Source organism: Balaenoptera acutorostrata, chromosome 2 (assembly GCF_949987535.1).
Source record: "Balaenoptera acutorostrata chromosome 2, mBalAcu1.1, whole genome shotgun sequence".
Classification (NCBI taxonomy): Eukaryota; Metazoa; Chordata; class Mammalia; order Artiodactyla; family Balaenopteridae; genus Balaenoptera; species Balaenoptera acutorostrata.
This window is the reverse complement of record NC_080065.1, coordinates 179,381,791-179,404,145: the sequence shown is the minus strand read 5'-3', so window position 1 is coordinate 179,404,145 and position 22,355 is coordinate 179,381,791. Positions and strand designations below refer to the sequence as shown.

The 22,355-nt window shown below is 48.3% G+C and overlaps 2 protein-coding genes and 1 non-coding gene across 5 annotated transcripts; 2 read left to right on the top strand and 1 right to left on the bottom strand.

Moving 5' to 3' along the window:
- Positions 1-1,280: 1,280 nt before the first annotated feature.
- Positions 1,281-1,491, top strand: LOC114236190 (small nucleolar RNA U3). The gene has a single exon (XR_003622187.1). It is a non-coding gene; the product is annotated as a small nucleolar RNA U3 (small nucleolar RNA).
- A 7,509-nt stretch (positions 1,492-9,000) lies between these two features.
- On the bottom strand, positions 9,001-19,191 carry FBXL12 (F-box and leucine rich repeat protein 12). 3 transcript variants are annotated; one of them, XM_007169011.3, is made up of 5 exons: positions 19,019-19,191; positions 18,595-18,786; positions 13,658-13,806; positions 13,475-13,547; positions 9,001-11,031 (listed from the first exon to the last, which is right to left on the bottom strand). In XM_007169011.3, exons 3-5 carry the CDS (start codon positions 13,741-13,743, stop codon positions 10,210-10,212), a joined length of 981 nt encoding a protein of 326 aa, XP_007169073.1. In that variant the 5' UTR covers positions 13,744-13,806; positions 18,595-18,786; positions 19,019-19,191; the 3' UTR covers positions 9,001-10,209. The 3 variants fall into 3 exon arrangements, with proteins under 3 accessions (XP_007169073.1, XP_057397514.1, XP_007169072.1); XM_057541531.1 differs by having other exon boundaries at positions 19,084-19,146; XM_007169010.3 differs by having other exon boundaries at positions 18,595-19,191.
- Positions 19,192-19,206: 15 nt separating this feature from the next.
- UBL5 (ubiquitin like 5) lies at positions 19,207-20,813 on the top strand. Its single transcript, XM_028163287.2, has 5 exons — positions 19,207-19,332; positions 19,663-19,729; positions 19,943-20,026; positions 20,188-20,225; positions 20,664-20,813. Exons 2-5 carry the CDS (start codon positions 19,674-19,676, stop codon positions 20,705-20,707), a joined length of 222 nt encoding a protein of 73 aa, XP_028019088.1. The 5' UTR covers positions 19,207-19,332; positions 19,663-19,673; the 3' UTR covers positions 20,708-20,813.
- Positions 20,814-22,355: the final 1,542 nt, after the last annotated feature.

Here is a 22,355-nt window from a genome sequence, read left to right as displayed (position 1 = left end):
TTTTTGGTTTGGGTTTTGGTTTTGTTTTGTTTTGTTTTTTGCCACACCACACAGCATGAGGGACCTTAGTTCCCTAACCAGGGATCAAACCCGTGCCCCCTTCAGCAGAAGCGTGGAGTCTTAACCACTGGGCTGCAACGGAAGTCCTTTCATGTGTTTATTTTATTTTATTTTTTTTTTAAGGATTTTCTTATTTATTTATTTATTTATTTATTTATTTTTGGCTGTGTTGGGTCTTCGGTTCGTGCGAGGGCTTTCTCCAGTTGCGGCAAGCGGGGGCCACTCTTCATCGCGGTGCGGGGACCGCCCTTCATCGCGGTGCGCGGGCCTTTCTCTATCGCGGCCCCTCCCGTCGCGGGGCACAGGCTCCAGACGCGCAGGCTCAGCAATTGTGGCTCACGGGCCCAGCTGCTCCGTGGCATGTGGGATCTTCCCAGACCAGGGCTCGAACCCGTGTCCCCTGCATTAGCAGGCAGATTCTCAACCACTGCGCCACCAGGGAAGCCCTCATGTGTTTATTGATTGTTCGGAAATCTTTCATGAACTGCCTACTCAAGGCTCTTGCCCATTTTTCTTCAGACCTTTGTCTTTTTCTTATGATTTGCAAACTTTATTCACTTATTGTTACTTTTCAGATATATATGTTGCAAATATCCTATCCCTCATTATAGCTTACTTTTCCCTTTCTGAATGATGTCTTTTTAATAAGGAGAGTTCTTTAGTGTCGTCTGTGAAAAGAAATAAACCTCATTTTATTTATTTATTTTAAAAAAATTTATTTTATTTATTTATTTTTGGCTGCATTGGGTCTTCGTTGCTGCAAGTGGGCTTTCTCTAGTTGCGGCGAGCAGGGGCTACTCTTCGTTGCAGTGCACAGGCTTCTCATTGCAATGGCTTCTCTTGTTGCAGAGCACGGGCTCTAGGCGCGTGGGCTTCAGTAGTTGTAGCAATGTGGGCTCAGTAGTTGTGGCTCACAGGCTCTAGAGCACAGGCTCAGCAGTTGTGGTGCACGGACTTAGTTGCTCCGCAGCATGTGGGATCTTTCCGGACCAGGACTGGAACCCGTGTCCCCTGCACTGGCAGGCGGATTCTTAACCAGTGCGCCACCAGCGAAGTCCCATGAAGTTATAGTGAATAATTTACATGGCAAATCTGGTGATGTGCTGCCATCTGCTGGGAATCAAGGGTGTTAGATTCTATCTCAACTGGCTACTTTTGAAATCAACCATAAAACTTTCCTTTCCGTATTGGAAAGTTCTCATTTTAAGAAAGCATTTTTCAAGACTATACTTTCAGGGATCATTTCTATAGGTCGTTTCTAAAGAAGTTTCTCTGAATGTGTAGAGCACCTGAAACCACGAGGAGGAGGTGTAGTGTTCTGTCCTGAGCATGAAGCTCGTTCTTGGTGTTGCTTCTGCAGCTGCCAATAGCCATTGATGATCGTTCTTCTCTTCCTTTGCGAGAGTGAGAGGGAGAGAATGCCATCTGAGTAAAAAAATAAATAAAAATAATAAAAATAATAAAAAAATTTTAACTGAAAAAAGAAAAAAGAAAAGAATAAACAAAAAGAGAAAAAAACAAAACAAAAAAAAAGAGAAAAACGATTTTTTTAAAAAAGCATTTTTCCTTACCACTATACCTTTGGGTTCTAGCAGTGCTTATTGCTTGGGCTTGCGGCGGGGAAGAGCGACGGCTTGGCAAATGGGAAAACTAAGGCCCAGAGTTATCTAGACACAGTATTTCCACATTACCCCCAGCAATCAGGCTGAAAGAATTTGGGGACTGTGAGAATTTCTGGAGGAAGCATGAACAGCAAGTGCAAAGGTCCTGAGGCAGGAAACGTTTGGCCTCTTTGACCAACAGCAGAAGCTCAATACCTAAAATGGTTGAAGTGAATTGTGAAGGTTGGAGACCAGCAGGAGATAAAATCAGAGAAGTAACAGAGTCAGATCATATGGGGCCATCTGGGCAACTGTAAGAATTTTGGGTTTTACTCTGAGTGCAGTGGGGAGCCCCTGAAGGGTTTTGAGCTACATGATCTGATGTATATTTTTAAAAGATCTCTGTCTTGTGTGTGACTTCATGGAAGCAAATATAGAATTGGGGAGGACAATTAGAAAGTTAAGGCAATAATCCTGATGACAGATGGAGATGTCTGGACAAAGGTGGCAGGGGAGGATGGAACGAGTGGGACAGTGCTCTGATGCTAGAAATAAGGCAGAGCCGATGACTGTCTGCTGATGGATTTGATGTGTAGTTTGGGGGCAAGGAGTCAAGAATGACTCTGAGGGACTTCCCTGGTGGCGCAGTGGTTAAGACTCCGCGATCCCAATGCAGGGGGCCCAGGTTTGATCCCTGGTCAGGGAATTAGGGAACTAAGAGTTCACATGCCACAACTAAGGAGCCCGCCTGCCACAACTAAGACCCGGAGCAACCAAATAAATAAATAATAAAATAAATATATAGATATTTTTAAAAATGAGGATTTTTGTTTGTTTGTTCTGCATTGTCAAATAAAAATAATTCTGGACATTGGTAAAGAGAGACTTCATTCAAAATGATTATTGCAAGAGGGAGAACACTCCAACGAGATCTGCAAGCATCTTAACGAGTTAGGCAGAAAAAGGCTCTTCTTTTGTTGGGGGAGTTTCTCCCTGAGAAGCTCAGGGAATATCTTTGCATTTAAGAAGGTGCAGTGTACATGGCTGACATTAGCTTTTGAGTGCTGAGGCATCTACTTCAAAGACATCCATTTCAGATAAATCTATTACCAGTTGCATAACACAGTTACTAGCTAAACAACCAGATAGAAACAAGGCTGCCCCATCCATGAAGGTCCTCTTTTAGCGATCCCTGGGCAACCTAGATAACTGATTGTTCAAGTGCTCCCATTTTTCTCTTCCTGCCCCCTAGTTCCTGCTCTTATGTTTTAAATTCACCAATACAGAGTGAAACCTTAAAATACTTGTCACCCCACCCTCGACCCCAAGAAAGACAGAACCCAGGTCTGTGCTTCCTATCTCCTTCTATCCGAGACCTTAGGCATGCCCTCGTACCTTTTAGGACCTGTGACTAATAAACCTTGTTTTTTCAAGTTCCCTGTTGATTGTTGCTGAGGTGCTTCTTGGAATTGTCAGTGAAAAAAAAATTAGTAGTCAATCTAATAAAGAAATAGAGAATTTTATTCTAGCCAACCTGAGGATTATAACCTGGGAGACAGTCTTTCAGAAAGCTCTGAGGACTTTTCCACCAGTTACAGGTCAAAGCACAGTTATGTACATTTTTTTGAGAGAAAAGGTTATACGTCAAAGTGACATGCTGAGAGTTCACAAAGTACAGATCTGCACGTACAAGGCAAAGAGTCAGTCATTGTGACCTTTTACAAGATTAAGAAAGGAATGTTATCTCCCAAGGAGTTACCTTGCTGGTGCCAGGAGAAAATTGCTCTTTACAGTCGGGCAGGTATTCTTGTGTCTTCTAAGGAGGTCTGGTTAATGTATAATGCAGATGCACATTGTACAAAAGGGAGAGGAGGTAGTGGCCCAAATGGGCAGAGAGAGAATCTTATGTTTAAATTTTTTCTTGTCCAGCCTTAAAATAAATTTATTTCATCACAATCATAATAAGAAACCATAAGGGCCAGTCCAGCCACACAGCAGTGGCTCAGGTTGGGGAAATATCTGTGGAGGCTCGCTGCGTTAAGTCTGGGCCCAGGTGAGTGCTCCAGGCATCCCTAGCTGATAGCATCCTTGTCGATAGGCTGAGATAGACACAAAACAGGTATGGGGACTTCCCTGGTGGCGCAGTGGTTAAGAATCCGCCTGCCAATGCAGGGGACACGTGTTCGAGCCCTGGTCCGGGAAGATCCCCCATGATGCGGAGCACCTAAGCCCTCGAGCCACAACTACTGAGCCCACGTGCCACAACTACTGAAGCCCACGCGCCTAGAGCCCGTGCTCCGCAACAAGAGAAGTCACCGCAATGAGAAGCCCGTGCACCACAACAAAGAGTAGCCCCTGCTCGCCGCAACTAGAGAAAGCCCGCGTGCAGCAACGAAGACCCAACACAGCCAAAAATACGTAAGTAAATAAACTTATTTTTTAAAAAATCAAAAAAAAAAATGTTTTTTAAACAGGTATGCATCTACTTCAGTCTGAGTTACGGCAGAAACTCCGTTCCTCTGGCTCCCTGGGTCCGAGTAGGGGGAATTTCAGCTGAAGCGACCGTCCTGATCCCTCTCTGCACATACACATGCACACACTTTATCTGAATAGTGGGTTTGGAAGAAGGAGCTGAGTTCGAACGGTTCACACCCTTTCTGTCTGCCTTTTGGAGTCTTCTGGGCCCCAGACAGAGGGTATTTGGATCAGGCTGGGGTCATGCAGTAAGCATCTAGAGGAGCCTTGTGGTTGACCAGCTCTGCCATGCCCGAGTAGGTTTGGCAAATTTAGGGGTGAAATATCAGAAAACCCACCAGGCTGCATAGTGGCGCCACGTGTTTCAGTCCTGCTTTTATGGGCCATGCAGCTGATGTTTTCATTGCTGAGTCCTGTGACTGGTCTCAAACTCAGGAGGGAAATGAAGAGATGCCCGTGATTGTTTTTTGTCCAAAGTCACAAAAATAGACGGCCAACTAAAAATTGTCACTTGCCTTCTGGTTCTGCAAAAATGAAGTCACTAGCTACTGCAGTGGCTGACCTTCAACGCACCCTGAAAGGAGCTCAGGGTGGAGATCAGGAATGAGGCACTCTGTGCTCCGGGAAAAACTGGCAGAACAGGTCTTCCGATAGTTAGATTTTTCAGAAGATTTTATCAGTCTAGTTTCTTCCATCTTCTCATATTTAGAGAAGCACTAAAATTATTAACGGAGACATCTGCTCCTTGCGACTAGCAGCAACCTTCTACCAAATGTGTGCTTGATTGCACGTATCCCCCTTCGTTAAAGTCATATGTATACTGACTTCCTCCCCTACCTCTTGGGAGCAGTTCCTCAGAGCTATCTGAGAGGCTGTCTCCTGGGCTATAGTCCTCATTTTGTCCCTAATAAAACTTAACTCACAACTCTCACATTCTGCGTTTTTTTTTTCAGTCAACAAGACAAAGAAAGTTTTAGAAGACGATAAGCCGAACTTTTTACAATGATTCCCTGTGGGACCAGGGATTAGAAATAGATTCAATTTCTGTAATGTTAAAATTATTTACAAGCAGGTATTATTTTCAACATCAGGAAAATTTCTTGTTATCCAGAAATTATATGTTTTTTAAGGCTCTTTTAAAAAAATATTTACTTATTTATTTATTTGGCTGCACCAGGTCTTAGTTGCAGCATGCGGGATCTTTAGTTGTAGCATGTGAGATCTTTAGTTCCCTGACCAGGGATCGAACGCGGGCCCCCTGCATTGGGACTGCGGAGTCTTAACCACTGGACCACCAGCGAAGTCCCAAGGCTTATTTTATACTTTACTTTTTTAATTGAAGTATAGTTGATTTACAATGTTGTGTTAATTTCTGCTCAAGAATTATATGTTTAAACGCAAATAACCATCCACAGGTGAATGGATAACAAATTGTCTCTAGCCATATGATGGAATACTACTCAGGAACAAATTTTTTTCTTAAGCTTTTTGTTTTTTATTTTTTTGGCCACGCTGCAGGGCATGCAGGATCTTAGTTCCTCCGACCACCAGGGATCAAACCGGGGCCCCCTACAGTGGAAGCACGGAGTCCTAACCACTGGACTGCCAGGAAATTCCTAGGAACAAATTTTTGATCCCTGCAACAGTCTGGATAAATCTCAAAATTAGTATGCTGGGTGAGAGAAACAAGACCCCTCCTACACACACAGAGAAAATGACACACTATATGATTCCATTTATATAATATCCTAGGAAAAGCAAAATAATCTATAGCGACAGAAAGATCAGTGGTTGCCTGGGGACAGGAACGGAGGGAGGGTTATGAGGGGCCGCAAGGAAACTTTTGGGGATGATGGAAATGTTTGTTATTTTGATTGTAGTGATGGTTTTACGAGTGTACACGTGTCAAAAGTCATCAAATTACTTAAACATGTGGTTTGTTATACATTAATTATGCCTCAATAAACTAAAAAATTTTTTTGTCTAACGGAGCACAGTTACTGGGCCATCCTTTCACATAATGTTCCATGTCAACAAAGCAAATTCACATAATGGTTAAGATCATGGAATAAGATTCCTCAAGTTTTGCTACTTCATTAGCTGTGTGGCTTTGGGCAACTTAACTTCTCTGTGCCTCAGTTTCCTCCTCTGTGCCTTTCTCCCTGGGCTGCTGATAGGAGTCTGTACATGAAGGACTGAGCACAGTACCTGACGTGCAATAAGCAAGCACTCGATAAATGATACCTTACCTTCATGGGATGGTGTATTTTTTGTTTGTTTTGTTTTTGGGGGTTTTTTCTTGGCCATGCTGCGTGGCTTGTGGGATTTTAGTTCCTTGACCACGGATTGAACCCTGGACCCTTGCCAGTGAGAGCTCGGATACTAACCACTGGACAGCCAGGGAATTCCCATGGGAGGGTGTATTAATCATGTTTTTTATTTTCTACATTTTATGATGCTTTGACATCTTAGGTCTTGCAAACCTGGGGAAAAGACCGCCCCTCCCAGGGTTAGCTAGTTCCTAGAGATAGCAAACCACATGCCTGGGAGCCCACTTCTCATATGCAAACCAGCCAATCTGATCACCTCCTTTATCTAACCCTGGGACCCTACACCAATATTCCCCCTGCCCTAAATCATCCCAGGACCATGTAACATGCAACTAGGCACCACCCCTAGAGCCTAGAACCCACTGAAATTATTTATTTATTATTTATTTAAATGCCTTTTAAAACATATTTATTTATTTATTTAATTGTTGGCTGTGTTGGGTCTTAGTTACAGCACGCAGGATCTTCCTTGCAGCATGCGGGATCTTTTGTTGTGGCACATGGGCTTCTCTCCCTAGTTTCAGCCTGCTGGCTCAGTTGTGATCCCACGGCATGTGGGATCTTAGTTCCCCAACCAGGGATCAAACCCACATCCCCTGCACTGGAAGGTGGATTCTTAACCACTGGACCACCAGGGAAGTCCCCCACTGAAATTATTTAAACCATCCAATTCTTAGCTTGCTCTGCTGGCCTCCCCTGCCTCTCCCATTCCTTCCAGCAAAAACCATAACAAAGGCTCTGGCCCATGCTTTTCCCTCACTCCTTCTGACCAGTCCTGGTGCCCCCCTCCCGTGTGGCCGTGCATAGCATGGCATGCCCCTCCTCTTGGGAATTGTAGTAATAAGCCCTTCTTTAAAGGACAGTTGTTGGAGGATGGAGAGAATGAAAAGAGACCACCGAAATGAGAAGGCATCTTGAGACCGAAAAACAAGGCAGGCAGCTCCATATAATCAATGGATCCGTTTATTAGAGGGTAACTTGCTCACAGGGTGGGATCAGTTGGACAGCGACCCAGAAGCATTCACAGACTCACTCCACACCCCCCAGGGGCCATGTGGACAATTTATAGTTAACCTAGGGTATGGGGGAAGGTGCTGGGAAACAGGATGTGCATTCCTAAGTCAAGATTTATAAATGGGTAACTAGTCTCACGGGTGCTGGGAATACATCAGCAGTGAAAGTTTTCATCATTGTTTGGGGCCTAACAGAGCATAGAGGCCACCTGAACCTAATGATTATGAAACAGTATCTATTAACTACAAAGCCCTTGACGACAGAGAAGTGATTTACTGTACAGTACAGTCCTGCATAGGGTCAGTGGGAGGACAGGAGGAACAGGGCCCAAGATGGTGTCAGTTATGCTAATGGCCATACAACCGCTGTCTCCACGTCTATCATCACCTTACTATACGTGATTGAAACAAGTTCCAGGTACATTCTGTTTTGTTTTATTTTTATTTTGGGGTGGGGGTAAATTAGAAAAAAAATAGCTTTACTGCTTTGCCAGGCAAAGGGGACCACAGCAGGCTAATGTCCTCAAAACTGTGTGTCCCGACCTGGAGTGGGGTTAGTGAGCAGTTTTTTTTTTTTTTTTTTTTTTTTTTTTAATTAACATTTATTGATGACCTAACATGTGTTTTTTATTTATTTATTTAAGTTTTTTTTTTTTTTTTTTTTTTTTTTTTTTTTTTTGGCTGTGTTGGGTCTTCGGTTCGTGCGAGGGCTTTCTCTAGTTGCGGCAAGCGGGGGCCACTCTTCATCGCGGTGCGGGGACCGCTCTTCATCGCGGTGCGCGGGCCTCTCACCATCGCGGCCCCTCCCGCTGCGGGGCACAGGCTCCAGACGCGCAGGCTCAGCAGTTGTGGCTCACGGGCCCAGCTGCTCCGCGGCATGTGGGATCTTCCCAGACCAGGGCTCGAACCCGTGTCCCCTGCATTAGCAGGCAGACTCTCAACCACTGCGCCACCAGGGAAGCCCAGTGAGCAGTTTTATAGCAATGGTTCAAAGAGGAGGGCGTGATCAGCTCGTGGACATTCTTCTGATTTGTTGGTGGTGAGGTAAGTGGGAATCAGCATCATTAACCTTCTGGTTCTAACCGGTCTGGGGTCTAAATGCTTGTGGGCACCATACGGTTAAATTCTCCCACCTGGTGGAGGTTTCAGTATCTGCAAAACAGCTTGAAGATATTGTTATGTATATCCCTTGGCAGGGGGGGGGGGGGGGGGGGGGGGGGCGGGGTACCAGGACCCTGCCCCAAGGCTGCACTATTGTCCAGGCACGTTTTAAAACAGATGACAGGGACTTCCCTGGAGGTCCAGTGGTTGAGACGCCACGCTTCCACTGCAGGGGGCACGGGTTTGATCCCTGGCTTGGGAACTAAGATCCCGCATGCCGTGCAGCGTGGCCAAAAAAAAAAAAAAAAAAAAAAATGTATATACATATACATATGTATAACTGAGTCACGAGTCACTTTGCTGTACGGCAGAAATTAACACAACATTGTAAATCAACTGTACTTCAAAACAAAAAAAAAGTGACGCTCATTTCATGGGTGGGCACTTAGGATCACTATCAGTCTGCCACCTGCATCTTTCAAGTGCTTCAGACTCAAAGGGCAGGAAAAGGAGTTGCTACCTTTTGAACCCCTAAAACCAAAGCCACCTGTGAGGCCCTTCCAACCTCTCCCCATCATCTGACTTCACTTTTGATTGCTCACCCCTTGTTCCCTCGGCCACTTGGACCTTCTTCCCATCCCTGGAAATTGCCAAGCTCACGCCCATCTCAAGTCTTTGCCTTTCCTGTCTTCCCCAGCGCTTCCCGGGGCTGGTTCCTCACCTCTCAGCTCTCGGCTCAGAGAGGCCCACCCTGCCCACTCAACCAAACACGTGTGCCTCCATCACGTGGCCCTGGTTTATTGTCTCAGAGTCTCTGAAACTGTTCCATGCATGTGTTCACCTGTTTATCATCCTGCCTTCTTCCTTGTGTGTTTTGTTCACTGCTGTGGTCCCAGTGCCTAGAACCATGCTTGCAAAAGAGCGGAGGCTGAAGACACATTTGTTGAATGAATAAACCAAATGCTTTTTTGAAAAACATGATGATTTTTCTTTAATAGCAAAATAATATATATTGTGGAAAACTTGGAAAATCCAGAATACAAAATACTGAAAGGACAACTGAGAACCTTTATTAACATTTCGATCATCAAAGCATGAGTTGTATCTGCCCTTCTCTCCGTGTCTCCTGCGTGCATGTAGGACTATCAATGGTGTGTCGGCGTGTCAGTGGTGTGTCGGCATGTCAATGATGTGTCAGTGTGCTGGTGCACGTGCGTTGACAGCCCTTCTAGGCTTCCTAAGGGGCCTTGGCCCCTCAGGTCTCCCTAACTCCTAACCCACCCTTCCACATCTGTCCTGTTCCTGAGAATGGCTCTTCATCGAGGACCTTCTCAGACCTCAGGGCTGGCAGTAAAGAGTAAGGCTTTGCAACATAACCGAGAGGTAGCTATGGTCTTCCTCATTTCTGGAGGTGAGGACAGGGCCTCCGAGAGGCTGGCTGATGTCACAGAGGCCACACAGCTGGCAAACCATGATTCCAATGATCTGAAGGAGCCAAGGCTTGGGTTCTCCCTACCTGTGGCCTTCATACCTCTCCAGCCTGATTACCTGCCCATGGTAAGGTGCTGCTCAGAGGGTCTGGGACTCATTAATAAAAGCTGAGAGGGGTCTCAGGGTCGGCTGGCACGGTCACATCCACCAGTCCATGGACTCTTTGGGGCAGGCCCTGACAATGACCATACAGTGGGGTAGCCCCTTAGACAGGATCCTCTCCGCCTCCTGGCCCTCCCAGCCCAGCCCCTGCAGCTCAAGGACCCTGAGCTTGGGCATGGTGAGGCAGGAGGAGAGGATTTCATGCGGGGAAGGCATTTCTGGGGTGATGAGCGGTCCCAGCAGGCAGAGACTCTCCAGGGCCGGCATGCCCTCCAGGACCGACAGGCCAGGGGCCGAGAGGCCCCTCACGGTCAGCCGGATCTTCCGCACATCTCGGAGGTGGCGGCTGACGGCCAGGAGGGTGCTGTCGGCCGAGAGGGTGCAGCCCAGCACCTCCAGCCTCTGCAGGTAGCTCAGCTCCTGCAGGCCCATATCCAGCCCGGTCTCGGTCACCCGGTAGGTGCCGCCCAGCACCAGCGAGCGCAGCGCGCGGAAGCGCGTCAGGCCCTGCAGGTGCTCGTCGCGGAAGGCGGGGACGCGGTCCAGCACGATGCACTCGAGCAGGGGCAGCACGGTGGGGTCCTGCTCTTTGAGGAGCCAGGCCATGGAGATCTCACAGCTGTGCAGCTCCAGGGTCCTCAGGGTGCAGGGGAGGCTGGTGATGGGCACCATGCTCAGGTTGGCCACGTGCAGGCAGAGGCGCTTGAGGTTGGGGCACTTCTGGCCCAGGGCCCTCATCAGGGCGGGGGACAGCTGGGGAGCCTGGGAGCCCGAGAACAGGTAGCCGCCCATCCGCAGGGAATGGAGCCGGGATGCCATGTACCGGCGAAGGAGGTGCCACATGACTTTAGGCCGCATCTGTAGGAACCAGAAACGGGGTGCGGGGGGGGGGGTGGCTGTGACTGGGGCAGAGATGTGGGGCATCTCCCAAGGCCCCCACCTGCCTGGAGACAGGCAGGCCCCAGCTGGGGCTCTGATGTTCCCTGGGAATTCTGTCCTTCCCTCACCAGCCTCACACAACCAGATACCTCCCCAGGGGCAACAGGATGATTTAATCTGTTTTGACCTCTAGGTTGGAACAAAAGCAATGGCGATATGAGACCATAACAGATCTGTCTCTAGCAAGAGAGTGGATTCTCATTATCTTCTGCAGTAAGCAAGAAAGTGAATCCACCCGGCAATATTTTTATCCCTTTCTTAATGACTACCTCCTCATAGAAATAAGCAATACAAAATAAAACGGAAAAAGGCTAAAACTGCCCAGGGTAAATTAGATCTAGGTTAAAAGAAAAAAATACAAATCACAGCTTGGTAATAGTAAAAGCTGCAAAAATTAACCCTGGGAACTTAGACTTAGTGGAAAACAAACAAACAAACAAACTATAACTAACTGGTACCCTGTGCATTTCATTATATGTACATTTTAGCTTTAAAAAAAAAGGACAGAAAAAAGAAATTGTAGGGACTTCCCTGGTGGCGCAGTGGTTAAGAATCCGCCTGCCAATGCAGGGGACAAGGGTTCGAGCCCTGGTCCGGGAAGATCCCACATGCCGCAGAGCAACTAAGCCTGTGTGCCACAACCACTGAGCCTACACTCTAGAGCCCGCGAGCCACAACTACTGAGCCCACGTGCCTAGAGCCCGTGCTCTGCAACAAGAGAAGCCACCGCAATGAGAAGCCCACGCACCGCAACGAAGAGTAGCCCCCGCTCTCTGCAACTACAACGAAGACCCAACGCAACCAAAATTAATTAATTAATTAATTAAATTAAAAAGAAATTGCATACCATAAAATCTGTTGACTTTTTTTTTGTAAATATGACTTTTTTATTAGCAAAATCCATGACCAGGCAAGAGGATATTTTGCTACCTCTCAGTTACACCTTTTCCGTTGGGTTCTTGGTATCCCTAATCCTTTTATTCCTAAATTCTGTTTTAAAATTTTTTATTGAAATATAGTTGATTTGGGCTTCCCTGGTGGCGCAGTGGTTGAGAATCTGCCTGCCAATGCAGGGGACACGGGTTCGAGCCCTGGTCTGGGAAGATCCCACATGCCGCGGAGCAACTGGGCCCGTAAGTCACAATTACTGAGCCTGCGCATCTGGAGCCTGTGCTCCGCAACAAGAGAGGCCGCGATAGTGAGACGCCCGCGCACCGCGATGAAGAGTGGCCCCCACTTGCCGTAACTAGAGAAAGCCCTCGCACAGAAACGAAGACCCAACACAGCCATAAATAAATAAATAAATAAAAATTAAAAAAAAAAAGAAATATAGTTGATTTACTATCTTGTGTTAGTTTCAATGTACAGCAAAGTGATTCAGATTCAGAATATATATATATATATATATTCTTTTTTTACACTGTCTTCCATTTTAGGTTATTACAAGATATTTAGTATAGTTCCCTGTGCTATACAGTAGGTCCTTGTTGGTTATCTATTTTATATACAGTAGTGTGTATATTTTAATCCCAAACTCCTAATTTATCCCTTCCCCCTGTTGACTACTCTAGACAGAGGAATCAAATCTTCCTGATAAAATTTGGACCTGCAAGTTTGGGCCGAGGGAAAGGAACTCACTAGAAATATTGCCCACTAAAAGGTAACTCACAAAAGTAGAAGCGACCGTTGGCAAAATTTTAAATGGCCACGAAGCCAGAGGTTGAATCCCTTTTACTTGTAAAAGGACAAAATGAGAAAATCCTTTAAGTTTCATAATATCAAACACTGGCCAGGATGTGGAGAAGCAGTTCTCAGATCCTGCTGGTGGGACTTGGTCTGGCTACTTTGGAAGGCGATCTGGTGGTTTTTACTGAAATGTAAAATGTGGACACCCACTGGCACCTGTTTTGTTTTTAAGAATACGGGAGCAGGAGTTCCCTGGCGGTCCAGTGGTTAGGACTCCGCACTTTCACTGCCGAGGGCCCGGGTTTGATACCTGGTCAGGGAACTAAGGTATCTACATATATTTGAAATAGTTCATAATAAAAAGAAAAAAATGCAAATGGGAGAAAGTGGAAACGGTTTGCCTGCACCACTCAGGAGATTAATTCTGGAAATAAGTTGACTATGGAAAATGATTTCTCCATGAAAACTCATCAATAAGCCCTTTCCTTGCACGACTTTGGTAACACCCATTCTGGAGGTGGGGAAACTGAGGCCTGGAGGTCACAATGGAGCAAATAATTGACGCGGCCGGGATGCACCCGGGACAGCCTCGCTCGAAACACAGCGTTGGAGGCGTGGTCCTCGAGGTCGGGCCAACCCGACCTTGGCCCAGACCTGCCTGGCCAGCCCCGCATACCGTGTAGAGCGTCAGGTCGACATGTCGCCACAGCCACCGGTCGTCCACCAGCCTCTTCCAGCGGTGACAGACCCTGGGGAAGGGGACCCGCCGTTAGAACGTCCCGGCCCCGCGGGGACTAGATGTCCATCTCCTGGTGCACCCCCCCGCCCGGCCCTTCCCTCGCGCGGGGCGGGGCCGCACCTGGAGATGCGGATCCTGTCCCGAACCGGGAGGTAAGAGAAGATCTCCAACAGGACAGAGTCCGGCAAGTCCGCAAACGTCGCCATGATCCCGCCGACACGCACTTCCGCTTCCGGCGAAAGGGACTCCGTGACTCGCCTTGGAAGCCCCTAAGAGACGGCGGGAAGTGAGGGTGCCGGCAGGGAGGTGGTCGTGGCTCCCGGTAGCCGGCAGAGTTCTGGCTTTCCTCTTGCGGGGACGTGGTTGGGACCTGGAGCCAGACCAGCACGGGATCTGAACGCGGCACCGAGGGTGGGGGTAGGGACTAGGACCAAGCCCGGAAGGCGTGGCTAGGGCGAAGACGAGGCCCGGGGGCGGGGCTAAGGGCGGGAACGAGACTCGGGGGACGTGCCTGGGTACTAGGACCAAGCCCGGAAGGCGTGGCTAGAGCGGTGACGAGGCTCGGGGGCGGGGTTAAGGTGGGAACGAGACCAGGGGGTGGGTGGCTTGGACCAAGCCGGGAAAGCGTGGCTGCGGCGGTCACGAGCCCTAAAAGGCGGGATTGAGGGCGGAACCAAGAGCGGAGGCCAAGGCGGAGAGTTCGAGAATAAATTTGTAGAAGTGAAATAGCTTGTTAAAAGACGTGTTGAATTTTTCGCTTTTATTGATGGCGCCAAATTGTTCTCCACAGAGCCTGAATTGACACTCCCTCCAGATATATATCACTCTTTTTTTTTAAAAAATATATCACTCACTTTTAAAGTTGCAATTCATAAGGGCAGTGAAATTTATTCAAACATTCCCGTATTGATGAGTATTCACGTTGCTTCCAGTTCTATCACCGCAATATCGGCGCTAAACATTCTCTTTATATATGTATGTACATGCATATGTGTGTGTGTGTGTGTGTGTGTGTGTGTGTATATATATATATATATATATATATATATATATACACACTCACACACACACACATACATAATATATACCTCCCATGTTTTTATTTCTATAGGATAAATAACCAGGAGTTGGGTTGATGGGTCAAAGGACATGTGAAGTTTAATTCTGAATAGGTTTTGCCAAATCACACTCCGAAGAACTAATAATGGCAATACATGGTTTTGGGTTGTTTTTTTTTGTTTTGTTTTTTGGTTTTGTTTTGTTTTGTTTTTGCTGCGCTGTGCGGCTTGCAGGATCTTAGTTCCTCGACCAGGGATTGAACCCGGTCAGGGCAGTGAAAGCACCGAGTCCTAACCACTGGACCGCCAGGAAATTCCCTGGCAATACATGTTTTTAATACACACACAGAGAAGAAATTGGAGACGCTGAAAACTGTTTTAAAAGGAAATGCAAACTGGGGCTTCCCTGGCGGTCCAGTGGTTAAGACTCTGTGCTTCCACTGCAGGGGGTGCAGGTTCGTTCCCTGGTGGGGGAATTAAGATCCCGTAGGACGGGCAGCCCGGCCCAAAAAAAAAAAAAAAAAAAAGAAAAAGCAAACTCATTAAGATGTATATGTTAAATGTGTGCAATTTTGTATATCAACTATATCTGAATAAAGCTTAAAAATCTGTATGCTTTCACTTATCCATAAATAAATAAAAAGTAAAACACTGTGGTATTCACCTATCAGATTAAGATGAGGAAGCCAGAAAATACCCACACTAGCCTTGGTGTGAGGAAATAGACCTTCTCAACCACTGCAGATGGGGCAGAATTGATGCAAAATCTTTGAAGACAGTTTGGCAATATCAGATTGCAGCCCCTGTAGGGCCCAATAATCCCACTTCTAGGATCTCAAATTGTCAGAAAGAATGAGGTAGGTCTTTCTGTGCTGTTTGGAACAATCGCTAGGATATTGTTTGCTTTTAAAAGCAAAAGGTGTAGAGAACAGTGTATATAGTTTGATCTCATTGGATATATATATATATATATTTATTGTGTTTCATTTTATACATAAAGGCCTGTATGAAAACTATGTCATTCATTTCTGCCCTTTGACACAACTTAAAATATTGTATGTTACTTGAAAATACAAAGTCCCTATCTCTATTGAGACGCGTTATTAACATCTGAGAGGTTTCATCATTTTCTTGGGAGGCTCTGTATCAGGCGTTTGAAGACACACAGATGAAATGAAAACTTTTAACTGTAGTTGTCCCTGGGGAGGGCCTGGGGTCTGGAGGGTGAGGAAACTTTATGCTGCCGTATATAATACTTTTGTACTGCTTGAATTTTTACCATGTGCAAGAAAGTTCCAAATGTTTATTAATAAATCCAACCCCTTTGATATTTTTCCTCAAACAAGAGCACAGAAAAAATGCTTCATGCTCTGGCAACCATTTTACGACTGTGGAAGGAAAGACCTAAAGAATCACACAGAGGTCAAGTCGCTTGCTAGGGCCACAAGCCCAGATTTTTCTGATGCCAGAGTGTGGGCCTCTATCACAGTGCTCTCCGATTCCCTCTGGAAAGCCCATGCCAGCACGCAGGGGCAATGACTCCTCTGCTCCCAGTGCCTTGGGCTTCCCCTTCACAGCACCTGTCACACTGTATTGCAAGGACCTCTTCCCTTGTCTTCTTCTTTACTTGTCTTCCTCCTGTATCAGACTGAATTCTGGGGTGGCAGGTCGGCCTTGGACACTGCTGCATCTCCAAGGCCTGCTGACAGGCTGAGATGTTGGGGGGAAGGGACCTCCTGAGCAACTCTCTCCACCTCTAAGATTATTTCCCCTCTGGTGAACCTTTAAGTTCAGCAGAACGCAGGTGTCCCTGACCCCAGCTCAGTTACAGGGGTTTCCTAAGGACCATCTCCTCCCCATCAAGCATACAGGAGTGGAGGGATGGGAATCCCCACGTATAAGCTCCTTCCTCTGGGTCAGAAACTTAGGCGACAAGGGGCAGAGGGGCCCTGCCCAGCTTGCTCCTTGAGTTCTGACCCAGAACTCTCCATCCTGGGAAGCATCTACCTCCCCACAAGAGCAGCTCTGACAGCAGGTCCTTCGGCTACCTATAGACGGGAGGATGGGGCTGTCCTGGCCCCTCAATGGGCAGGCACTGAGTCCCTTCATGGGAAGCTCCGAATGATATTTACCAGGATGTGGAGAGAGGTCTCTAAGGTGAGGTGTCCTGTCTCCTGAGGCCTTTCCCCTTCCCACCTGGCTCTGGAGGAGGCAGTCCAGGCAGCAGTGGCAGCCTAGTCCTGGGACTTCCCATTGCCCATCCCCTCCACTTCCTCAGGATGCCTTAGCCTAGTTGGGGCTGGCAGCCCCCCACTAGATCCCCACTACTGCCCATGGAGCCCAAGCCCCCAACAATCCCAGACTTTATATTCCTCCCCTTTCAGCAGCACTCCTCACCCCTTTCCAATCTCCCCCAGCCCATAACTCAGCATCACCATCCGGTACCTTAGCTCCCCCCCTTTTTTTTTTTTTTAATTTTTTAAAAAATTTGGGTTTTTTTTTGGCTGCGCCACACAGCTTCTGGGATCTTAGTTCCCTGGGCAGGGATTGAACCCGGGCCCAGTGAGAGCGCAGAGTCCTAACCACTGGACCGCCAGGGAATTCCCTAGCTACCTTTGAATCAAACATTGAAAAAATAGAACTTCTTGTTTTAAAAAAATAACACTTACTTTTTCTTCTGATTACAAAAGTAACATATGTTCATTGTAGGTAATCTGGGAAAACACCAAAAGCACCAAAAAGAGGAACATGAGACACAGCAACTCCACCGTCTAGTGGTAAACACCATCAACATCTGGTGTGTCCTAGTATTTCTATGTGAATGCAAAGATGTGCTCCTTCCAAACTTCCTCGGGCACATTACTCCCCTCAAACTCACCCTTGACCTTCCCATCTCCCCCTCTTGCCCCATTTGTTCTTCTGCAAGAGGACTGTCAGGGGCTGGTCCAAGACCGATTCTTACTACAATCCTAGGGTGGGGATTGCTCTCCCCTTTCATAGATGAGGAAGATGCGAGTCAGAGAGGGGAAGAGTTGAGATCACACAGCTTAATATCAAGGGGTTTTGACTCATCTGTTTGGATCCAAAGCCTGTGTCTCCAACCTGAATAAGCTTTCCATTCAGATTCCCTGCCCTCTCAAGCCCACTCAGAGGGATTCTGCAGGGGTCGGAGAAATAACGGATCAAAGTCCTGAGGCAGGAAGGCCCCTGAGTCTAGTGTTTGAGGTGGGAATCCTTGGGCCAGTTCCCTAAGGCAGGACAGCCCCAACAGGGTCACAGGGCATCCTCCCTTTCCCCAGGAAAGCATCTCATGTCTTCCACCTAATCTCATATCCTAGTTTGAGAAGGTGGATTGGGTGAATCAGAAGTGATGGCCCCGCGGCTTCCCTGGCGGCGCAGTGGTTGAGAATCCACCTGCCAATGCAGGGGACACGGGTTCGAGCCCTGGTCCGGGAAGATCCCACATGCCGCGGAGCAGCTAAGCCTGTGTACCACAACTAGTGAGCCTGCGCTCTAGAGCCCGCGAGCCACAACTACTGAGCCCACGTGCCACAGCTACTGAAGCCTGCGCACCTAGAGCCCCTGTAATGAGAAGCCCACTCACTGCAACAATATAAGCAACCACAATGAGAAGCCCACGCACCGCAGTGAAGAGTGGCCCCTGCTCGGGGCAACTAGAGAAAGCCCACGCGCAGCAACGAAGGCCCAACGCAGCCAAAAATAAATAAATAAAAATTAAAAAAAAAAAAGAAGTGGTGGCCCCTTTTCAGAGTGAATCCTTTTAGGCTCACCAAACTAGGAGAATCCCATCTGCTGAGAGGGAACAGTTCAAGAGTCAGTTCCATTGGCAGGTTGGACTTAGGGAGGGGTGTTCTCTGTCCCACCAGCTCTGGGGAACCAGACCAGTTCAGGGGCTGCTTTGGCGCTGAAAGGCAAGGCTGGGAACTGGTACACAGTGCCCCCTGTAGGGCGGGAGCGACCTTCCTTGAAGATACAGACCTGGGAGATTTTGCAGTTGAGCAGTTTCCAGCTTCCTCGTCAGTGTTGCAGGTAGACGTGCAACGTCAGAACTGGGTACTGAGAATATAGTGACGACCAGAACTCAGAACTCCATTCTGGTAAGTGCTGGTATCCAGGCCAGGATCAGGAGGCTCCTTCACTTATTGACTGTAGTCTGCACCCAAGATGTCCCTGGGGGCAGGCGAGATAAGCAGAGGGGAGGGGTGAGCAAAAAGCTTCCGAGGCCCAGCCCTGAATGAAGGCAGGGGGGCGGACGGGATGCCCGCAGGACTTGACCCAGGCTCCCCAAAGCCCTAAAGCTGCAGTTAGAGGCTCCGTCAGGCTCAGGAACGAGAGGTCATCCCCGCCCCCCGAGATGCCACACCAGACGGCGTCTCGGCACAGCGCAAAGCCTTCAACTAACTGCATCCAAACGGCTGGGCGCCGGTCCATGACCTCTGACTCTCCACGCCCCTCCCCAGCCGGGACCCTCATTCGGCTCCACGCTCCGTCCACATGTGTCCCTCTACTCAGGCTCGGGACCCCATAGCTGCTCCTGGGAACCGCAAGCCCACATCCCGCCCGGGGCTGCGAACTCCGCGGGGCGTTGACTGGGAGGAGCGGAGGGAGGAGCTTTCGGTTGCGCACTTCCGCTTCCGGTTCTTAGCGTCCGCGCTGGCTGGGGCTCTGCATTCGAGCGAGTTTGGTGTGGCGTCTGCTGGTTCCAGGAGATTCGAGGTGAGGGGGCCGGGTGGAGAGGTCCGGAGTAGGGGAAAGTTGATGGGACCCGGCCGTCGAGGATCCGCCCGCCTGCGAGAGGCGAGACGAGGCCTTCAGGCTACCTGAAGTGGGACTGGGCCGGGACGGGGGGGGTGGGGCGCGCGGCTGCCTGGGGTCCGCGGTCGCCGTGGGGTCCGAGGTCCTGGGACACAGGACTTGGGGCCCAGGAAGACTCCGATATGGGGGATTGAGGGAGGCGTGAACATTAAGTCTCAATAACCGGGTGCCTTGGGGCCTGAGGGATCCCTGAAGTCCTGATTCTTTTGCCTTTATCCCCGCCCTGTGTAGCTCCAGCCAGGATGATCGAGGTTGTTTGCAACGACCGTCTGGGGAAGAAGGTCCGCGTTAAATGCAAGTATCCACTGGCGGCCGAGAGGCGGTGGCTTCCGGAGGGTGCTTGACATGAATGAGGCAGGCAACTCAGTCTATGTTGTAGGGTGATTTTAGTTAAACCCGGGGGCAGGGGTGGGGGCGGGAATGGGGTCCTGGCAGAGTGCATTCACTCCTGGAAATGTCCTCGTCGCGTTCTATCTCCCCCTTCCATTTTCCTTAATTCCTCTGCGCCCAGTACTGATGACACCATAGGGGACCTTAAGAAGCTGATTGCAGCCCAAACTGGCACCCGTTGGAACAAGATCGTATTGAAGAAGTGGTGAGTACAGGGGTAGAGCTGGGGGCTGGACAGGAGCAGGCCAGAAGTTTTTGGTTGGGGGAGGGCTGCAGCCAGCCCTTTGCTTAGGCAGAACTTCCTCAGCTTGCCTCCAGGCTGAAGAGCCTCCTTAGGCTTTTTCCTGAAAAGTTTTTATCCCGCAGGTACACGATTTTTAAGGACCACGTATCTCTGGGGGACTGTATCCTTTGACTTCTTGAGGAAGGGTCTACATACCCAGACTTGGTTCTCTTTGTTCCGTACTGGAGTCTATATGAGATTTTGCACATAATGTATTTAACTTAATATGTGGCACATGCTAAGTATTTAGAAAATGGGAGCCATGTAATTATTTTGTTGGAGGAGGAGGGTGGTTGGTGAAGTATTTTGATTTGACTCGGCTTATAAGACTTTGACACTTTCCAGTCAAAGTATTTATTACTGAGCTCCACTTGAGTTGGGTACAGGAGGTCAGAGTGGAGGGAGACTCGGGCATGTTTGTTGTGCAAAAGGAACATGAACTTTTTTAAAAGTTTGGATTCTTTTCAAATTAAAATGTGGCCACCCTGACCCAGCTGTGACAGATGGGAGGGGTGGGGATGGAGCCCACAGTGAGGATTCCTTAACACCTGTACTTCAGATGAAATCCACGATGGGATGAACCTGGAGCTTTATTACCAATAGAGCAGAATTCCTTCTACCTGTCCTTCCCTCTTCCCCCACCCTCGCCCCCCACACTAATATGGATGCTTGTTTTTGAAAACTCATGTTAATAAAGACTTAGAGGCTGCTTCACTGTTGTCATCTTTGAGTGAGGGCTATCTCTTGAGGGGAGGGTTGGCATCTGGTCGTCACTATATTCTCAGTACCCAGCTGCTCAATAAGAGTTCAAGATTGGATCAATGAGGGAGCCAGAATGGAAGACCAGAGCTCTGGGGCTAGCCGTGTGTCTCTGAAGGTCAAGAGATCCTGGGATTATTGTCATCCTAATAGACCTAATTATTGTCATCTGGGTAAGGACAGTAGACGTAGTATTTAGGAATACAGGTTTAGATTCAGAGAGACTATGGGTGGAATCCCAGCTCTGCCACCAACTGTGACCCTGGGCAAGTTACTTAATCTCCCTTAACCTTCATTTCCTTATCCAAACTGGAACCGACAGTGTTTACTTCAGTGCTGTGTCGTGAAGTGGAGACAAAAGTGGAGATAAAGCATGATTAAGCAGCCACAGTTCTTAGCACTTATGAAATCCTTGTGGACAGAGCGAAACAGTGTGGCATAGGCTACAAGAAGAACCCAGCCTCAAGAGTCAGACCAACTGGGTTTGAATTTTGATCATTAGCAGTGGAATTTGGAGGAGTCAGCCTCTCTGATCCTCAGTTTCTTCCTCTAAAACGGGGAACCATGATGACAGTCACATTTCCATGAGATAATGATGAGATAATGGAGTTAAAACAGCAGGATGCCTGGCATTATTAGCCGTCTCCTGCCTTCTTCCCTCAGGTTTGAGTAGACAGGACCCCAAACACTCCATTTCTGTTCCCCTGGCCACAGATCCTGGGCTCAACCTTGGCCCTGTCCTGTCCCAGAGCCACATTCTGGAGCTGCTTTGAGAGTTTCACCTAGACCCTTGCTCCATCCCTTCTCCCCTCTCTGTGTATTGACTTGGCTGATCCTCTCAGGACATAACCATGTTCAAGTCTAGCCCACTGCTCCACCCAGGCTTCTGCCTGCCTTTTGCCACCAAGCTTCTTGGGATGCAGACCTGCCAGCTGCCTGGGGTGATGGTCTCACCTCGGTCTCCATTGGCCACCTCCCTACCTGCTCCCTTGGCTTCCCTCCTGCCCCTAGAACTCCATTTCCTCCTGACAAGTTAGAAATCTCTGTTTTCTGGTACTCCTGCTCTTCCTGCTCTTATAGGTCAGTATCCTCCTTACCTGTCTGCTTAAAAAACAAACCCCCGGGCTTCCCTGGTGGCGCAGTGGTTGAGAATCTGCCTGCCAATGCAGGGGACACGGGTTCGAGTCCTGGTCTGGGAAGATCCCACATGCCGCGGAGCAACTGGGCCCATGAGCCACAATTACTGAGCCTGTGCATCTGGAGCCTGTGCTCTGCAACAAGAGAGGCCGCGATAATGAGAGGCCCGCGCACCGCGATGAAGAGTGGCCCCCACTTGCCGCAACTAGAGAAAGCCCTCACACAGAAACGAAGACCCAGCACAGCCATAAATAAATAAATAAATAAAACCCAAAAGTTAAAAAAAAAAACAAAAAACCAATTTTTTTTTTAATTTCATGACAACCTTGACAAGGTGAGTCCTTGTTTTCAAATC